General features: G+C 40.5%; 1 protein-coding gene across 2 annotated transcripts in view; it reads left to right on the forward strand.

Annotated features, from left to right (window-relative positions):
* The first annotated feature begins 903 nt into the window (after positions 1-903).
* Sf3b1 (splicing factor 3b subunit 1) overlaps positions 904-17,809 on the forward strand; it is a 36,822-nt gene continuing 19,916 nt past the window's right edge. Inside the window, exons 1-7 of one of the 2 annotated variants that reach the window (XR_013109533.1) lie at positions 1,352-1,509; positions 9,056-9,222; positions 10,496-10,600; positions 10,886-11,000; positions 12,451-12,506; positions 12,813-12,892; positions 15,249-15,379. Coding sequence is in view for 1 of the 2 variants with exons in the window: in XM_034499117.1 (XP_034355008.1) it covers positions 1,482-1,509; positions 9,056-9,222; positions 10,496-10,600; positions 10,886-11,000; positions 12,813-12,892; positions 15,249-15,419 (666 nt within the window). In the remaining variant the exon portion in view is untranslated. Of the gene's footprint in view, positions 1,510-9,055; positions 9,223-10,495; positions 10,601-10,885; positions 11,001-12,450; positions 12,507-12,812; positions 12,893-15,248; positions 15,420-17,809 lie in introns of those variants that run through there. The other variant, XM_034499117.1, reaches the window with a different exon arrangement.

The following is a 17,809-nucleotide window of genomic DNA, read 5'->3' on the forward strand; positions in this document are numbered from 1 at the left end:
GTGAGTCCTGGGAATTGAATCTGAGTTCTCTGGAAGAGCAACTGGCTTTTAATCTTTGGGTCATCTCTCCAACCTGTCCCAAATGTTTTCCACTGTCCTGTCCTGAATATGGAAGTTCTCTTCTTCTTTCTTTCTTTCTTTCTTTTTTTTTTTTTTTTTTTGGTTTTTGGAGACAGTGTTTCTTTGAGTAGCCCTGGCTGTCCTGGAATTCATTCTGTAGACCAGGCTGGCCTCGAACTCAGAAATCCACCTGCCTCTGCCTCCCAAGTGCTCTTCTTTTGAGACAAGGTATCTCTGTGCAACCCTGGCAGTCCTGTGATCTGGCCTGGCCCTGAACTCGAAGAGACCTGCTTATGTCTGCCTACTAAGTGCTGGGCTTAAAGATGTGCTTTCACTACACTGGGTACTGTTTGTGTTTATGTCCCCAGCCATGTCTTATAGCAATCTGACCTCTCTGGTGTTTTTTTTTTTTTTTTTTTTTTAATTTTTTTTGATTTTTAGTTTGTTTTATTTTTTTTTTATTTTTTAGTCACAGGGTTTCTCTGTTAGCCTTGGCTGTCCTGGAACTTACTCTGTAGACCAGGCTGGCCTTGAACTCAGAAATCCTCCTGCCTCTGCCTCCCAAGTGCTGGGATTAAAGGCGTGCGCCACCACCGCCCGGCTTAATTTGTTTTTCAAGACAGGATTTCTTTGTGTAATCTTGGGTGTCCTGAACTAGCTGCCTGGTACTCAGAGATCCACCTGCCTTTGCTTCCTGAGTGCTAGGATTAAAGGCATGTACCACCACTGACGGGCCCTTTTTTCTCTTTTAAAATGTTAAAAAAAAAAATTGCTTTTTTTTTTTTTTGAGCTAGGCTTCTGAGAACCAAGGCTGGGAGCCAAGGTTGTCTTCGAATTCGTTATAAAGCAGAGGCTGACCTTGAACCTTGAACTCTGGATCTTCCTGTCCCACCGTTGGAAGGCTGGGATATATTTCATCTCCGGACCCAGAATTTAACTCCCTTAGAATAATCTCCTTTTTCTTTCTTTTCTCCCTCCTTCCCTCCCCCCTCCTTTTCTTTCCTTTCGTTTGCTTTTTTTGAGACAGGATTTGTCTGTGTAGTACTGGCTTCTCGGGAACTTTCTTTGTAGACCAGGCTGGCCTCGAACTGCCTCGTGTCTTCCGAGGGCTTGAATTAACGGCATGTGCCCACCACTGCCCGGATAAGATCCACTTTCCCTGGAAAGTAGCCATTGTCTCAAGCGGCTAGTCCTTCCTCGGCTTCGCTCGATTTTTAAGGAAGCCGCCCGGAGCCCGTCCTGGCCCCGCCCATTCCCATCATGCACCTCGCAGTTTCATTAGGTGGCAGTTGAACTACGTGCCACAGTGCGGCGCGCGTTCCCGGGTGCGCACGCTCAGAGTGCATCCTCTGTTTCTGGTGGCGGCGGCGAGCGGAAGTCCTTGGGAGCGCCAGTTCCGTCTGTGTGTTCGAGTGGACAAAATGGCGAAGATCGCCAAGACTCACGAAGGTAAGCGGCCTTTCCCTTCCCACGCGCGACCTCGGCAGCCGGCCAGCCGCGGCCTTCTCTCATGGCTTTCGGCGTCTTCGCGTGGCCTCTCTGGTCGGGGCCGAGTTCGCGCGGCGGGGCCTGCTCGGTTCGTCGGCGCAGGCCGCTGCCCGCGTAATGGCGTCCTCTCGCACTCCGAGACCGATGCTTTGTTCCGCGCTGGATGTTGGTGCTTCCGAGTTCTCTTGCTCTGACCGGAGAGCCTCGCTGGAGCGGCTTGCTCCGGAGGACTCCGGGGGAGGGAGCGGGGAGGCGGAGGTGGGAGGCCGGCTCTCTCTCGCCCCCCGGGCGCTGTCGTTGGCAGTTTGCACCCGGAAAGCCCTGGATGACGCTTTCGGGCCGCTCTTAACGGAGTCCGCTTTAGCGCAGGCCTGTTACTCCAAACCTCCGTGATACAGGCATGTCCAGGCGGCTGGGTTGTGTGGTGGTGCTTGCACTAAGTGATTCCGGCATAAAATCTGGTAGTTGACTCCTTTAGTCACTTTTAGCGTAGTGTTTATCTTTTTCTTCGAGAGCTAAGTGTTGGAGAGTCAGGAGTAAGAAAGAAGGAAAGGCAGATTTCACCGGTTGCCTAAGTTGTCCCCCCACAAGAGTAAACAGAGCTAGAAACGTGTTGAAAAGCGACCGGATTCCATAAGGACGAGAATACGGGAAGGACTTTGAGTGTGAGAGATTGAATCCGTTTCTTGGCTCCCAGTTTAGAAGCCACAATTTACGCTGACACCATGGCTGCTAAGTCACTAAACAGGTCCTTTCTAAGTGTGTGTCTCTCAGTGTTAGAGGTAACAAGCTAAGGATGTCCGAAATTTGACAGATTGTGTGAGTATTCTCTTAGAAAAGTCAAAGGAATGTGTACAGAGAAGTAATCCCAATACTTTCTGAGAAGCTGGGTAGCGGAGCCATTAATTTATGCTTAGTTATTTTTGGGAGGTGATGACGCGGCGCTGATAAAAAAGGATCAATCGGTTTTAAATTAGGGGAGGACGTCTGAGCCCGAGGGAACATCTTGTAACAATGCAGTGACTTGTTGCTGTGGTAGGACTAGAGGGTGTAAGGAGGGAATTCTGATAAGAATCTAGAGAGATGGTTTAGGACCGAAAGGGATAGTTGGGACATTTGAGGAACTGAAAGTACCAACACTTTTGAAAGCCAGAAATGCCCCTGCCTTAGTGTCTTTTGTCTTTAAACCTAAAAGCACAACACATGTTTTTGTTTTCTTTTTTTCTTTTTTGAGATGGTCTCAGTATGTAATCCTGGTTGCCCTGAAACTTGCTGTGTAGGCAAGACTGGGTCCCACTTCAAAGAGACCGGCCCACCTGCCTCTGCCTCCCAAGTGCTGGGTTGAAAGGCCTGTGCTATTATGTCTGGCTAGTCCAACACTTTTTAAAGCCAGAAAAGTTCTTGGCCTTATTTGTTTGTCTTTAGATTACTTCAGATGTTGTTTGCAAAATAATTAGGAAACTGAGAAATGTTTCTGTTTTGTTTAGTCAGGGGTAGGTTATTTTGTTTTCCATTGTGGGGAACCAGTGAGTTTATTGGGCTTACAGAGCATGGGGTTAGGGGAAGTGTTTACTAACAGAAGCAGGGTTGACTCCATACTAGCTTCCCCATAGCTGCATAGGTAGAGGTCCATGCCCTCCCTGATCGGCTATTTATTTATTTATTTATGGATCTTTTGTAGCTTTGATTGTTGACTTACTGATATTTTCAGTGTAGCATACTCCTGGTTAGATAAATGCAGTTTATTTTATGTGCATTAGTGTTTTGCCTGCACGTTCGCCTGTGTGAGGGTGTCAGATTCCCTGGAATTGGATTAAAAGACAGTTGTAAGCTGCCATGTGGGTGCTGGGAACTGAACCTAGGTCCTCTGGAAGAGCAGCCACTACTCTTAGCTGCAGAGCCATCTTTCCAGCCCCTGGTAAACATAAAATTTAGGGATCTAGCCGGGCAGTGGTGGCACACCCTTTTAATCCCAGCACTTGGGAGGCAGAGGCAGGCGGATTTCTGAGTTCGAGGCCAGCCTGGTCTACAGAGTGAGTTCCAGGGCAGCCAGGGCTATACAGAGAAACCCTGTCTCTGTTAAAACAAAACAACAAAACAAAACAAACAAAAAAACAAACAAAAAAAGTTTAGGGATCTTCTTTTCTTTTCCTTCCTCCCTCCCTCCCTCCCTCCCTCTCTCTCTCTCTCTCTCTTTCTTTCTTTCTTTCTTTCTTTCTCTCTCTCTCTCTCTTTCTTTCTTTCTTTCTTTCTTTCTTTCTTTCTTTCTCTCTTCCTCCCTCCCTCCCCCTCTTCCTCCCTCCCTCCCTGTCTCTGTCTGTCTCTCTTTCTGTCGTTCTTTCTTTCTTTCTTTCTGTCTTTCTGTCCTTCCTTCTTTATTTCTGCTGTTTACTTGTAGAAGCCCAGCTAAACTTGTTGGCAAAAATTGCTATTTTATTTAGGATTATTTTATTATTGAATTAATAAAAAATATTGTACAAGTGCTATATGTTATTATTAGGTATAAGTCAGAAATGCTACTCCTTTTCCCACTCCTGATGTGGGGTTTCCCTATGTAGATCTAGCTGACTTGGAACTCTGTAGACCAGGCTGGCCTTGAACTCAGATTCATCTGTCTCCTAAGTGCTGGGATTAAAGGCTGGGATTGTATCATCACTGTACACTTCCTGAAAACTTTAGTAGAGCTGTATACAGCATTTTCATGGCCTTTTGCTCCCTTATGACATTTTCCTGGAGAATATAGTTAGTATTTTACAATTGTTGTTTAAGTCATTTCTGTAACATGGATCAAAATTACTTTTCCAGGGGTGTGGCCCTCAGTGTAAATCTTGATTGTCTTGGATTTTTTTTTTTTTTTTGTTGGTATATTTGTTTGTTTTGAGACAATTTCTCTCTGTAGCTCTGTCTGTCCTGGAATTTGCCCTGTATATCAGACTGGCCTCAAACTTTGTTTTGTCTTTTGAGACAGTCTCTGTATTATGTAGTTTCCATCTGAAACTCTGGGTAGACTATGCTGGCCTCAGATTGGCTTGCCTTTGCCTCCCAAGAGCTGGGATCAGAGTTATACACCACCATGCCTGTCTAAACTGGAGTTTTTGAAAATTTTTTACGTTTATATTTGCTTCATGCAAAAATCAAGAGGACAACTTGGAAGAATCTGTTTCCACCTTCTGTGATGTAGGTCCTGGGATTCCAACTCAGGTTGTCAGGTTTGGCAGGAAGTGAGTTCACACCCTTAATCAGAATAATCTCATTAAAGCTTTCTCTACTGCTAGTACAGTACACAGGAATTATATATACCTTGATAGCTCTGGTATCTGGTCCATAATAGGTGTTCTAGTGTTAAATCAACATTTATTTGATAGTTAGCATGTGTTAGATTTATTTTACTATTGGAGAAAGAATCTCTTGTAGTCCAGGCTGGCCTTGACTTCTGATTTTCTACCTCTTAAGTGCTAGGATTATAGGCATGTGAATTCATACCCTGTGGTTTTATGGAAATTGTTTCACAGAAATGGGATCATATTTATTTTTGTTTTATTTTTTCCTTATATTTATTCATTGTGTTATGTATTTCTGCCGCTGTGTCCATATGGAAGTCAGAACAACTTTCTGGAGTTGGATTCAGGTTTTCAGGCTTGCTGCAAATGGCTTTAGCTGTGAGCCATCTTGCTGGACTTCACTTACATTTTCTCTTTGAAATGGAGTTACTGTGTTGGTCTGGCTGGCTGGCTACTCTTTGCTTGCTTGCTTGCTTGCTTGCTTGCTTCCTTCCTTCCTTGGGACCCAGGCCATATTTCTCCATGTATCCCTGACTGTCCTGTAACTTGGTCTGTAGACCAGGCTGGCCTCAGACTCACAGAGATCCATCTGCCTCTGCTTCCCAAGTGCTGGGATTAAAGGCATGCACCACTAACTACATCCTCACTTTGTATCTTACTTAAGCTAGCCTCACACTTGGAGGAACTTGGAGGATTCTTTGCCTCTTGAACACTGGGATTTTTGGAATGTACCACTATGTTGTCCAGATCTCAAAGTTTGGGGTCAATCCCCAGGATTTTGTAGTTTGTATCATAGAGCATTTGCCATTGAACTACCCTCCCACTCTGAAAAGGGGTATTTTAAAACCCAGTTTTGGTACATCAGTTTGGTCAGACAGGTAGGAAATAGCCTATTCTTTTTTGTTGTTGTTGTTTGTTTTTTTCGAGACAGTCTCTGTGTAGCCCTGGCTGCCCTGGCTCATTCTGTAGACTAGGCTGGCCTCGAGCTCAGAAATCTGCCTGCCTCTGCCTCCCAAGTGCTGGGATTAAAGGTGTGTGCCACCACTGCCTCGTGGAAATAGCCTATTCTCTTTTGAGAATCTGAACTGAGAGGAAGAGTTGATTTAGCATTAAAGTTGGAAGGCTTTAGATACTTAAAGATTTGATTTTTGGCTTCCCAGTGAGTATTGAATAAAGTACAATCGATCTTCCTTCCCACAAATAAGTAACAATTTAATATTGTGAGTGTCATGCAATGCATATGTGCATTTGCGTAGTATATGGCTGTGTATAGGTATTCCCACCTGTGTACACATTGTGTGAACATGAAAGCCAAAGGAGGCAGTTGGCTTATTCCCTTGAGGCAGGGTATCTTAACTGAATCTGGAGCTATGCTGGTGGCCAGCAAGCCTGTTTTCCCGATCTGCACTGGAGTCACAGATGTGCATGACTCTGCCAGCCATTTTAACATGGCATTTGGGGATTTGAAGTTGGGTTCTATGCAAGCATTCTTACTGGCTGAGTCATCTCTCCACTCCAGATGATTTTTGTGTTTTAAGAAAGTTATTGGATAATTTCATTGGAGGCAGTCATTAGGTTATAGGAGTAATTGAGACTGGTCTTCGAACTTCCTGGTGTAACTTATTTCTCAATAATAGTTTTCCATACTATTCTTAAACTTTTTTTGTTGTGTATTGTTTATTTTTAAAGAGATGGCTACTTCTGTTTGGTTTGGTTTTCTAGGGCAAGGTTTTGTTGTTGATTTGAGACAGGGTCTCTATGTAGCCTTGACTGTCCTTGAACTTGTTTGACCTGCCTTTGCCTCTTGAGTGCTGGAATCAAATGTGAGACTCAGGTTTTAAGGGATCACAAATGCCACTTTCATCAGGACTCTGGAAGGAAACAAATGAGCAAATGAGGTTGACCAAACAGCCTGTTAGCTTCTGTGTCCCTCTTCTCATGGGCTGGAATTAAAGGCATGCACCACCATTCTTGGTACATACATATGTATACCCCCCCCCCCCACACACACTCACTTTACACAGAATTAAAAGAGATAATGGCAAAAGAGAAACAAGGAAAATATAGCTCAAATTAGGGTAATTCTAAATGCTTGTTTGCTGTAACAGTTTTGAGGGATGCAAAGAGGGATACGAATTGGTAGGAGGTGATTGTGTCTGTGAAGATATTACAGTAACACATGCTAAGAATTTTGAGATGTAAAGCAAATAAAATGGGGGACAGCAAACTCATTACCTCTTATTTTTTTATTTTCTTTTTAAAAGATTTATTCAGGGGGAGTAGGGATAGGATAAGGGATTTCAGGGGAAGGGGGTGGAGAAACTGGGAAAGGGGATAACATTTGATATGTAATAAAGAAAATATCCAATTGAAAAAAATTATTCATTTTTATGTGCATGGGTGTTTTGTCTGCTTGTATGTTTGTGTTGCCACATATATGCTGTGCCTCTGGAGGCCAGAAAATTGTTTCAGAACTGGAGTTACAGATGGTTGTAAGCTGGCATGTGGGTGTTGGGAACCAGACATGGGTCCTCAGGAAGAACAGCCAGTGCTTTTAAACACTGAGCCATCTCCAGCCCCTCATTGCCTCTTTTTAATACCTTGAGCCTGGCCCTTTCTTTCTTACTGGGGAAGGAGCCCAGCTATTCTTTGGACTACATAAACTTGTTAAATTTTCTTAAACTATCTACCTTTGAGAATACAGTGTTTTTCTTAGGTGGGGCTCAGTGGGGTTGGGCAATTAATATAATTATTTGTACCTGGCATTTGATCCCTGTAACTAGTGAAGGAGAGTCTCTGTCCATAGGTGACCTACTGTCCATAGGTGACCTTCCCCATAAACTCTTAAAATCTCTTAAAACTCTTAGGTGCTCTTAAAATTGTGATGTAGCCAAAGATGTCTTTGAATTCCCGTCTCCTCTTCTGGGTTTCTCAGGTTACAAAGTGGGAGTTATTATATTCCCCTGTTTGTACAGTGCTGGGCATTTGTTCATGCTAGGCAAGCACCCTGAGAACTGAGCAACACCTCCAACCCAATTAGTGTGTATTGAAAAGAAAACTAAAGAGTGCTGGGCATGTTAACTCACAGAAGTAGTCTTAAGGATTAGGAATTTGATCCCTGGAACTCACGTAAAAAGCTAGATGTTTAAAAAGTACAATGTTAGCTGTGTGAAAGTGGATGTGTAATATCAGTACTCTACTGCAGGAGGGAAAATAAAGAGAATTGGCTGGGAACTTTTGGGCCAGCTCACTGGGAGTCCACTGTACAGTTGAGAAATAAGACTTAGCAAGTGGAAAGAAATGGCTCACATCAGGTGCTTTACCGGCTGGTTCGTTTCACTGGCCCCAGCCTAAAGCTGTTTTATACTTGGTTTTAGCTAAAGAGCAGAGAAGTGATCTTTACCTCTTTGGTAGTGGGTTTTATTTTGTGCTGTAATATAATACATGAGACTGGGTATCAAATTGAAGACCTTATACAATGCTGAGCAACTGATTTACCACTGAATTATGTCTGTCAGTTCTGGTAGTGGCAGGTTTAAATAATTGTGAGTATAGCTCTGGTTCTTAATTAACATCAACAGTTTTAGTTTTTCTGGCTGCTAGGGATGGCTCAGCAAGTCACTTGTCAACACAGGCTTAGTGATCTCAGTTTGATCCCTGGAACCATGCAAAAAGGTAGAAGAGAACTAAGTTTTCCAAGTATCTGACCTTGCTAGTATTTGTGCATGCTAGTAATAAATACATACATATTTTTAAAGGATTTATTTATTTTACGTATGCAAGTACTGTAGACACACCAGAAGAGTTCATCAGATCCCATTACAGATGGTGATGAGCTACCATGTGGTTGCCGAGAGAATTGAACTCAGGACCCCTAGAAGAGCAGTCAGTGCTCTTAATCACTGAGCCATCTCTCAAAGCCCCCACAAATATATATTTTAAAGTAGTTTTAGTTTTCAGTTGGGGGAAGGTTTAGAATTTTGAGATTAATTTTGATAGCCCATCCTAATGGTTAGGGTAAATTGTTGAGGAGACAGTAAATCAGATCTTTTGGGTTCCTTTCATCTTTTGAGGTAAGGAGAGGTCATGTACTGAATACAGCTAGTTCTGTTAACCTCTCAATAACATTTCTGTATTTCAGGATATTTTGAAAAGATCTAGTAAGGATTGAGTAGCTATACTGAGAGCTCTTTAAAACATGAAATTGTTTGTTTTCTTTCTTACAGATATAGAAGCACAGATTCGAGAAATTCAAGGCAAGAAGGCAGCTCTTGATGAAGCCCAAGGAGTGGGCCTTGATTCCACTGGTTATTATGACCAAGAAATTTATGGTGGAAGTGATAGCAGATTCGCTGGATATGTAACATCGATTGCTGCAACTGAACTTGAAGATGTAAGTTACAAATTATCTAGGAGGCAAGGATTTCGTTTTGTTTTTGTTTTTTTTTTGAGAGAAAATAGAGGAATTTTCTGTTTGAGTTGCATGGTTAAAAGGAGAGAAACAATTTAATAACACACACACACACATAGAGAGAAAACAGATACACACACACACACCCCTCATTGTATAATCCTAGCTAGCCTGGAACTGGATATGTAGACCCATCCACACACATACTCATACGTGCCACATATGTGATCCTATATGTAGACCATGCTGTCCTCAAACTCTACCTGTCTGTCTTCCAACTGCTGAGACTAAAGGGGCATGCTGCCATAATCCTCCCTGGTTTTTGATAGAATATTTCACAGTCAGCCTGTTTTTTTTCTGCTAAATCCTCACTACCCTCAGATACCTCCTAAAGTGCTTAGTTTTGAATTTTTTGTAGAAGACTTATCTGAATATTGTTACATAATAATATATAAAGTGCTTTCACATCATTTGTGATATAAATTCTTGTTACCTAATCCTGTCCAAAGTACCCTATAGAAAAAGTAACTGGACTATAAATAATTTTTTGTGATTTGATTCCTGTTTTTGGATGAAGCTTCAGGTCTTGTTCATTCTAACAAATGCTTTACCACTTGGCTAACCAACCCTTTAAATTATGTATTCTTGTTGTTATTGTTGTTTTGAGACAGGATCTCCTTATAGGTACTTCAGGGTACTGGAATATAGGCTTGTGCCACTATACATAACTTAAGTTTTTCTTGATGTGTTGTATCTATTTCAGTTTTTTAAAAAATATATTATTTTTATTCTTTGGGAATTTCATACTTGATTATATTGTATCTTGATCTTATTCACCACGTACTCCTCCCCCTAACTCTTCCCAGACCTACCCTATGACCTTCTAGCTCTGTCACTTGAGTATTGACTTTACACTTAGAATTTTCTTGTCTCTGCCTTAACTAAGTCCTAGGATTAGGAATTCTGTGTTGATGCCACCGTACTTGGCCATAGCACTTGGTTTTCTTACCTAGTAGTGAAAGACAGTGATGGCTGTACGTTCTAGAAACATTTTATTTTAAAGTAGGATGTATGAGTGTGTAATGCTGTGTAAACATGTTGTCAGGGAAGTCAATACCTTTGATAAAAATTATTGTTGACTTGTTTCTGTGGTTAACTAAAACTGAAGAGTTCCAAATAAACCCCTGGTAGTTGCCAAATTACAAATTTTGTCATGTTGATTTTTATGTTGTGACCTTTGGGTGTTTGATTGCAGGATGACGATGACTACTCATCATCTACAAGCTTGCTTGGTCAGAAGAAGCCCGGATATCATGCCCCCGTGGCATTGCTTAATGATATACCACAGTCAACAGAACAGGTGATGCTTCACAGTTGATTCAGCTTACAAAAAGGGAATGCGTTCCCATGGGAGCGCAGGAATTTTAGCAGTCAGTTCTCAGACTGTTTGGAGAGAAGAGCTGACTTGGGGGAGTCAGAAATAATTGTGCTGTAAAGACAGTCATTACATGAAACCTCGACTTTTGGAAACTGATCAGCCACACACACTTTTTTTCTTAAATAATGGCTTATTCATTTGATGTGTGTGGTGGGGAGGAGTTATTTAATAGAGTGGATATTAAAATGAGACGTACCTGTTTTTCAGTATGACCCATTTGCTGAGCATCGTCCTCCAAAGATTGCAGACCGGGAAGATGAATACAAAAAGCATAGGCGGACCATGATAATTTCCCCAGAGCGTCTTGATCCTTTTGCAGATGGTAATTCTTTCCCACTTTTCTATAAGTATTCAGAAATTTATTTTAATTAAGTTGTCTTTAGCCCTTTGATTTTTTTTGGCATGCTTATGAATTTGCTTTTTGTTTTTAAAGACCCCCTTATAGATTTGTATAGATTTGGTTGAAGTCACAGATGCCATATTCTTCATCTTTATAATGCAAGTTTTCTTTCCAGGTAGAAGGACAAGAAAATAATGAGCCAATGCCATAGAAACGCAAAGGGTTAAAGGTTTTTCTTTTACTTTTGTTTTGGGTACTCTTGGTATACTTTGAACAAATGTGTTTTTCTGCTCAAAATACTTTCAAATTATTGCAAAGTTTTCATTCCAAATTGTAAAGTTTTGGATTGTTACTTTTGAGAAACTGTTTCTCACATTAGTTCCCCTCTTACTGTTATAGCTTAGTAAATGCACCTACTTTGCTCTAGTCAACTTTATATAGTTAAAACAAAGTTATATACAAAGACTTTGGTGTTTAATAGTTGGAGTCTGTTTTGGTAATTGTAGTGTGCAAGGGGCATAGTGAGCCTGATGGAAGATTTCCTCAGGTGAGTGAGTCCCACCATCAAAACTAAGTGCCTGTTTTTAAAAATAGATTCTGCTGCAGGTTTACAAATTAGACTTTCAGCCTGCATGAATTAATAGGGATATTCTTTGCTTTACTTGCATAATTGTAATTGATTTAAACATGTATGTCAGAATTCACAGGCCCATACTAACTGTCCTTAATTTCTTTCCTACAGCAGTACTGCTATATGCCAGTCCTGTCTGCATTCTTAAGGGTGCAGCTCAACACATCCTCTCTAGATTATGGTGAAAAAGTATTCCAAAGGAGGTCTTAGCAGAGCTAGTGTCAGAAAGAATGACACTACCAATTGGGCATGATCGTCAGCATAGGAGATGGCTTAGAATTTTATTATTTTGTCCTAAATTTTAAATGCTATACTACTTGTATAGCCATTATCTCGTTTCTAAAGCATAGTGTGCCTTTGTGGTTCTTGTTATATACTGTTTGGGCTTCTTTAAGATATTTTACAGTTTGAAAAGCAAATACTGAAATTTTAACCAAGAGACTAACACATCTCTTTGTACACCACTTCTCTTTTGTGTGCATAGTAGTAACTGGTAGAATAATATTTAAGTTATATGTTTCCAGTTGTAATTGTACTTTCTAAGAAATAGAATTATATATTGGGTCAAGGAAAAAACTTTAAAAAGCATGAAGCCCTTTTTAGTAATGTGACTTGAGAATATGATTGTAGGTATATTTTTTTATAATCAGATTTTCTAAGTTACAACTGTTTAGATCACTGTATGAAGAAGTTATGTTAGTCAGTTACTGTAGTCAGGATTTTAACAGCTTGCAACAGGTAATGTTTTGAATATAAATATCTTTCCAAAGTGTTACTAATGGTAAAGAGATAATTTTCTAGGCTTCTATTCTGCTGCTTGAAGTCAGAACTGCTGATGGAGACAAAGGCACGAAAGTGTACGTATTCCGGATTAGCAACCCAGGAACCCATCACTTCTGAAGACTAAACTGTGCTGTCATTTTGCTTTATATATGCATTAAAATAATTGTTTTAAACTGCTGTAGATATGTTTGTGTTCAAACAGGTTAAATTGATCAGCAAACTCAATAAAAAAGTAAGATGTATAATTATCAAAGTTTTCCACCAAAAAGTAAATTAAATGATTATGGAATAACATAATATTAGAGCAGGGCAGAGAAATCAGTTGAACCTAATACCCTTTATTTATTGTACTCTTGTCCTGTTGCTGTTCTTTTCTGCAGGAGGGAAGACCCCTGACCCTAAAATGAATGCTAGAACCTACATGGATGTTATGCGAGAACAACATTTGACTAAGGAAGAGGTAGGAACTGCTTTCTCAGAGTAATAGTTGTGAAATACTGTTGGAACATTGAGAGAATTTTATATTTATCTAGGTTTTGATATTCATAGCAATATTCTTTGCTTTTGCTTCCTCCTCCTCGGCCCCCCCCCCCCCCCTTCTCTATGTAGCCCTGGCTGTGCTGGAACTCTTTCTAAAAGAGTGCTAGGCTTAAAGCTGTGTGCGATACTGCCTAGCTTTTTTTTTTTTTTTTTTTTAATTATTTTTAAAAGGTGATCTCATTATGTAGCCCTGGCTGGCCTAAAACGCAGAGAGATCTGTCTGCTTCCCCCTCTGAATTGCTGGAATTAAAGGTAGAACAATCAAAATTGGACTGTAGTATTTCAATAATAAAAAGTTAAAAGAAGAATCTCAGAATTGTATGACACTTGATATTTTGATTTCCTGGAGTTCCCTGGCTTCCTGTGTGTGCCTGCTTGCCTGGGGAGATGTTTAAGGGAGGTTACTAGTATACCTCATGAAGCTAGTGGTCACATTAATTTTTGATGACTATCTATTGGAGATTGGGTTTGGCAGTAGATGGACAATTTTAAGTAATCCTTTTGGCTTTCAGAGATAATTCTGTGCTAACATGGATGCAGTGCTAATAAGCCAAACCTCAACTGTTTTTGTATTTTTGGTTTTTATTACATTCATTTGTGTGTGCGAGGTATGTCATAGTACATGCCATGGTGTGCTTTGAAAGCCAAATGACAACTGGCAGGAGTTAGTTCTGTTCTACCAAGAGTGTTCCAGGGATTTTCGGGCTTGGTAACAGAAAGTGCTATTATCAGCTGAGCCATCTTGCCATCACTGGTCCTAATCTTTTTATTGTTGTTTGAAGAAGGGTCTTCTTGTAGCCCAGGCTAACCTAGTACTCAGTCACCATAGTCACAGGCTGATTCTTCTACCTCAGCCTCCTAAGGGTTAAGGAGTGACAGGTGCACATCACTGAGAGTCCCTTGGCTTGTTGTAATAGCTTTTATATCTTTATTAACAATAAAAGTAAGCAGGGTTTGTTAGGTGATTTAAAGGGAACTGAAAGCTCATTTTAAAATGAAAGGCTAAATTAAATGCATTTATTATGACACTTAATTTTTTTTGTGGGTTTTTTTTTTTTTTTTTTTTTTTTTTTTTGGTTTTTCGAGACAGGGTTTCTCTGTGTAGCCTTGGCTGTCCTGGAACTCACTCTGTAGACCAGGCTGGCCTTGAACTCAGAAATCTGCCTGCCTCTGCCTCCCAAGTGCTGGGATTGAAGGCGTGTGCCACCACCGCCCGGCACTTAAGTTTTATTTTCATGTACTTAGTTCTTTTTTGGTTTTGAGACAAGAGTCTTGCTATGTATTCCTGGCTGGTCTAGAACTCACACATTGTCTTGAATTCAGACCAATATACCTGCCTTAGCCACTGCACCTTACTTCTTTTTATGTCTTAAGTTGTAAAAACTTTCAGTTGTATATTTTTCAATTCTCTGCTGTTAAGTGGATATTTACTGACTAGGGAGATTATAAGATTAACTTCACTAGCCTCACTGACTAGAGATTTTATTTTTCAATAAGATTTACTTCACTAGCTTCAAATCGTAGGCTGTTGAATACTCTAGAGTTGTGTATGTGTGTTTAGGAAGAAAGACAATGCTGCATAACCATAAATATACACAATAGTAAAGCAAAGGAACTATACCACTAGGAACACAACATGAGTGTTTGGTTTATTTTAATTTTTTTGAAGACAGTTTCTTTATAGTCCTGGCTGTCCTAGAATTTAGAGATCTGCCTGCCTTTGCCTCCCAGTGCTGGGATTAAAGGTGTGTACCATTTACCTGGCTGTGAATGGAATATTAAACAGCTTATTGAAAAATGATTATACGCCGGGCAGTGGTGGCACACGCCTTTAATCCCAGCACTTGGGAGGAGAGGCAGGCGGATTTCTGAGTTCAAGGCCAGCCTGGTCTACTCAGTGAGTTCCAGGACAGCCAAGGCTATACAGAGAAACCCTGTCTCAAAAAACAAAAAAAAAAAAAAAACAAAACAAAACAAAAAAAAAAAAAAAAGAAAAATGATTATACTAGTAGAATAAAAACTTCACTAAATAATTTTTTTTCTTTTGCTGGGCAGTAGTGGCACACGCCTTTAATCCCAGCATTTGGGAGGCAGAGGCAGGTGGATTTCTGAGTTCAAGGCTAGTCTGGTCTACAGAGTGAGTTGTTCCAGGGCTACACAGAGAAACCCTGTCTCAACCGACCCCCCCCCCCCAAAAAAAAAAAAGAAGTGTGAAGAATGTTAATAAAATGATATGAAAGATAAATGCTCTCTGCTCTTTCAAATTTTTTTTTCAGAGAGAAATTAGGCAACAACTAGCAGAAAAAGCTAAAGCTGGAGAACTAAAAGTCGTCAACGGAGCAGCAGCATCCCAGCCTCCCTCAAAACGAAAACGGCGCTGGGATCAAACCGCTGACCAAACTCCTGGTGCCACTCCCAAAAAGCTATCAAGTTGGGATCAGGCAGAGGTAATTTTTTATTTTTTTATCGCTATTTCCATATTTTTCTCTTTTGTCTGTGCTCATTTTTGGGTTTGTAAAACCAGTTACTATTGATTAGGTGGCTTAAGTGACAGAAGTTTATGTCCATATTTCTCAACAATGAAGGTTTGAAGTAGAGGATCAAAAGTGCTAGCAGGGTTCCTGTCTGGGGAGAGCACCTTGTCACTGTTTTCTTATAGCTTTTCTCTAATTCTTCTTTGGTTTTATCTAACCTTGAATATTCCCAGCCTAATACAGTCATTATCAGGGTTAACAACTTCAATATCTCAATAGGGCTTTGAGATATAGTTTATTCCATATGTTGACGAATGGAATTTTTTTTTTTCAGTTTAATTTTATTTGTGTTTTTAAATTTTATTTTCTTCCTGGGGGCATGTTTTGCTTTGTATCCCTGGCCAGTCTGGATCTTGTTTTTATAGATCAGAGTGGCATCAAATTCAGAGACTCATCTGCTTCTGTCTTGCAAATGCTGGGATTAAAGGGTGTGTGCCAGGCACCACTCAGGGTTAGAATATTAATTTTAAACATGTGGTATGTTACATTGTGGAGATTGTGGAGTACAATATAGTTTTCCTTGACCAAATTGGTAATTGGGTAACAATACTATATTCTTGCTAGCTTATACACTGTTGAGATCTCTTTCTGTCTCTGTCTCTCTGCCTTCAAGACAGGGTTTCTCTATATAGCTACTCTGTGGACCAGGGTGGCCTTGAACTCACAAAGATAGACCTGCTTCTGCCTCTACAGTGCTGAGATTAAAGGCATGTACCAGCCAGCACCTCCTGGCTTGGATCATCTCTTAAGGTTTCCTATGTATCCCAGGCTAGCCTGGAATAAGCTATGCATACCACCCTGGCTTAAGATTCTCTTCTCTTTGCTTTCTGAATGTGCCACCATGCCTAGTCCAAAGCCACGATAAACTTATTTTACTCAAAGCTGCTTAGCTTGTATGTTTGTAACTAGCTAGAAGACTTTATTTTTCTTACAAGATTTACTTTTAGTTAGGTGTCTGACTGAATGTACACCACATGTGTGCAGCTACTCAGGAGAAAGTGTCAGATGCATTGAAATTGGAGATAGAGGTTGTTGTGAGCCATGTCTGTGAGTGGTAGGAACTGAATTCAGGTTCTATGCAAGAGCAGTTAAACAGTCTTAAGTTGAGCCTTCTTGAGCTGAGTTTATGTGTTTCTAGAAAAGTTATTAGGACTCAGACCTACCTTACTTTCTTTTGTTCATTTATGGAAATTAAGATGCATGGCAGGAAGATTCATGTTCCCACCTTTTCTTTGCATAGGAAGGGCAAATTAAGTTTGTGAACAATTCATTTTCATTCATTACTTACCTAATTCTAGAGGTCTTTGTTGAGACGGGGTTTCCCTGTGTAGCCTTGGTTGTCCTGGAACTGGCTGTATAAACCAGGCTTGCCTTGGACTCAGAGACCCACCTACCTTTATCCAGAATCATTTTTTCTCCATCATGAATAAAAATCTTTATTAGCTGAGTATGGGGAAGGTGAGGCAGGATTATGAGATATAAGCCAGTTTCTGGGCTAACTTGTCTCAGAAAAACTTACCCACTTCCCCAAGCACCCACCACCAAGACACCGGATATTCAGAGCTATTTTACATTCTTGGAAAAATTACTCAAATTCACTTCTGATCTTTCCTTCCTCTAATGTTGCTGCCAAGCTTGATAGTCTGAGTTCCAAATACAGGATTCATGTGGTAGAGAGAGACAATACACTCCCATGGGTTATCCTCTGATCTCCATGCTTGCTCAGTGGCATGTGTGTACTCAAACACATGCTTACAAATAAATAAATATATTCCTTTTTTTTTTTTTTTTTTTTTTTTTTTTTGGTTTTTTGAGACAGGGCTTTTCTATATAGCCCTGGCTGTCCTGGAACTCACTCTGTAGACCAGGCTGGCCTCGAACTCAAAATCCTCCTGCCTCTGCCTCCCAAGTGCTGGAATTAAAGGCGTGCACCACCACTACCTGGTTATGCAGCCAGACATTTTTATCATGGGGTAAAAAATAGGTGTTTTTAGCTGTTTTCAAGAACAGTGTTTTTACTCTTGGACTCCTTTGCTGTTCTGTCTTGTTACAGTAAGAGGGCGTCAGCCTGAGTGAGCCAGGATATGTGTCTTAATAACTGAGACAAACATGCTTAGGTCTGAAATGGGGGTTATTCCTCTTTCAGAGTCAACTTTTACAAGCTTAAGCAGCTCATGGCAAATTATCAACACAATATATATTCACAAAGGTTTATAACCCAGAATGTTTTGTGTATTTTTAAAAATATATTTTAATGTACATTTGTGTTTTATCTGCATTTATGTTTGTATGAGGGTATTGAC

Source organism: Arvicanthis niloticus, chromosome 3, assembly GCF_011762505.2.
Source record: "Arvicanthis niloticus isolate mArvNil1 chromosome 3, mArvNil1.pat.X, whole genome shotgun sequence".
Lineage (NCBI taxonomy): Eukaryota > Metazoa > Chordata > Mammalia > Rodentia > Muridae > Arvicanthis > Arvicanthis niloticus.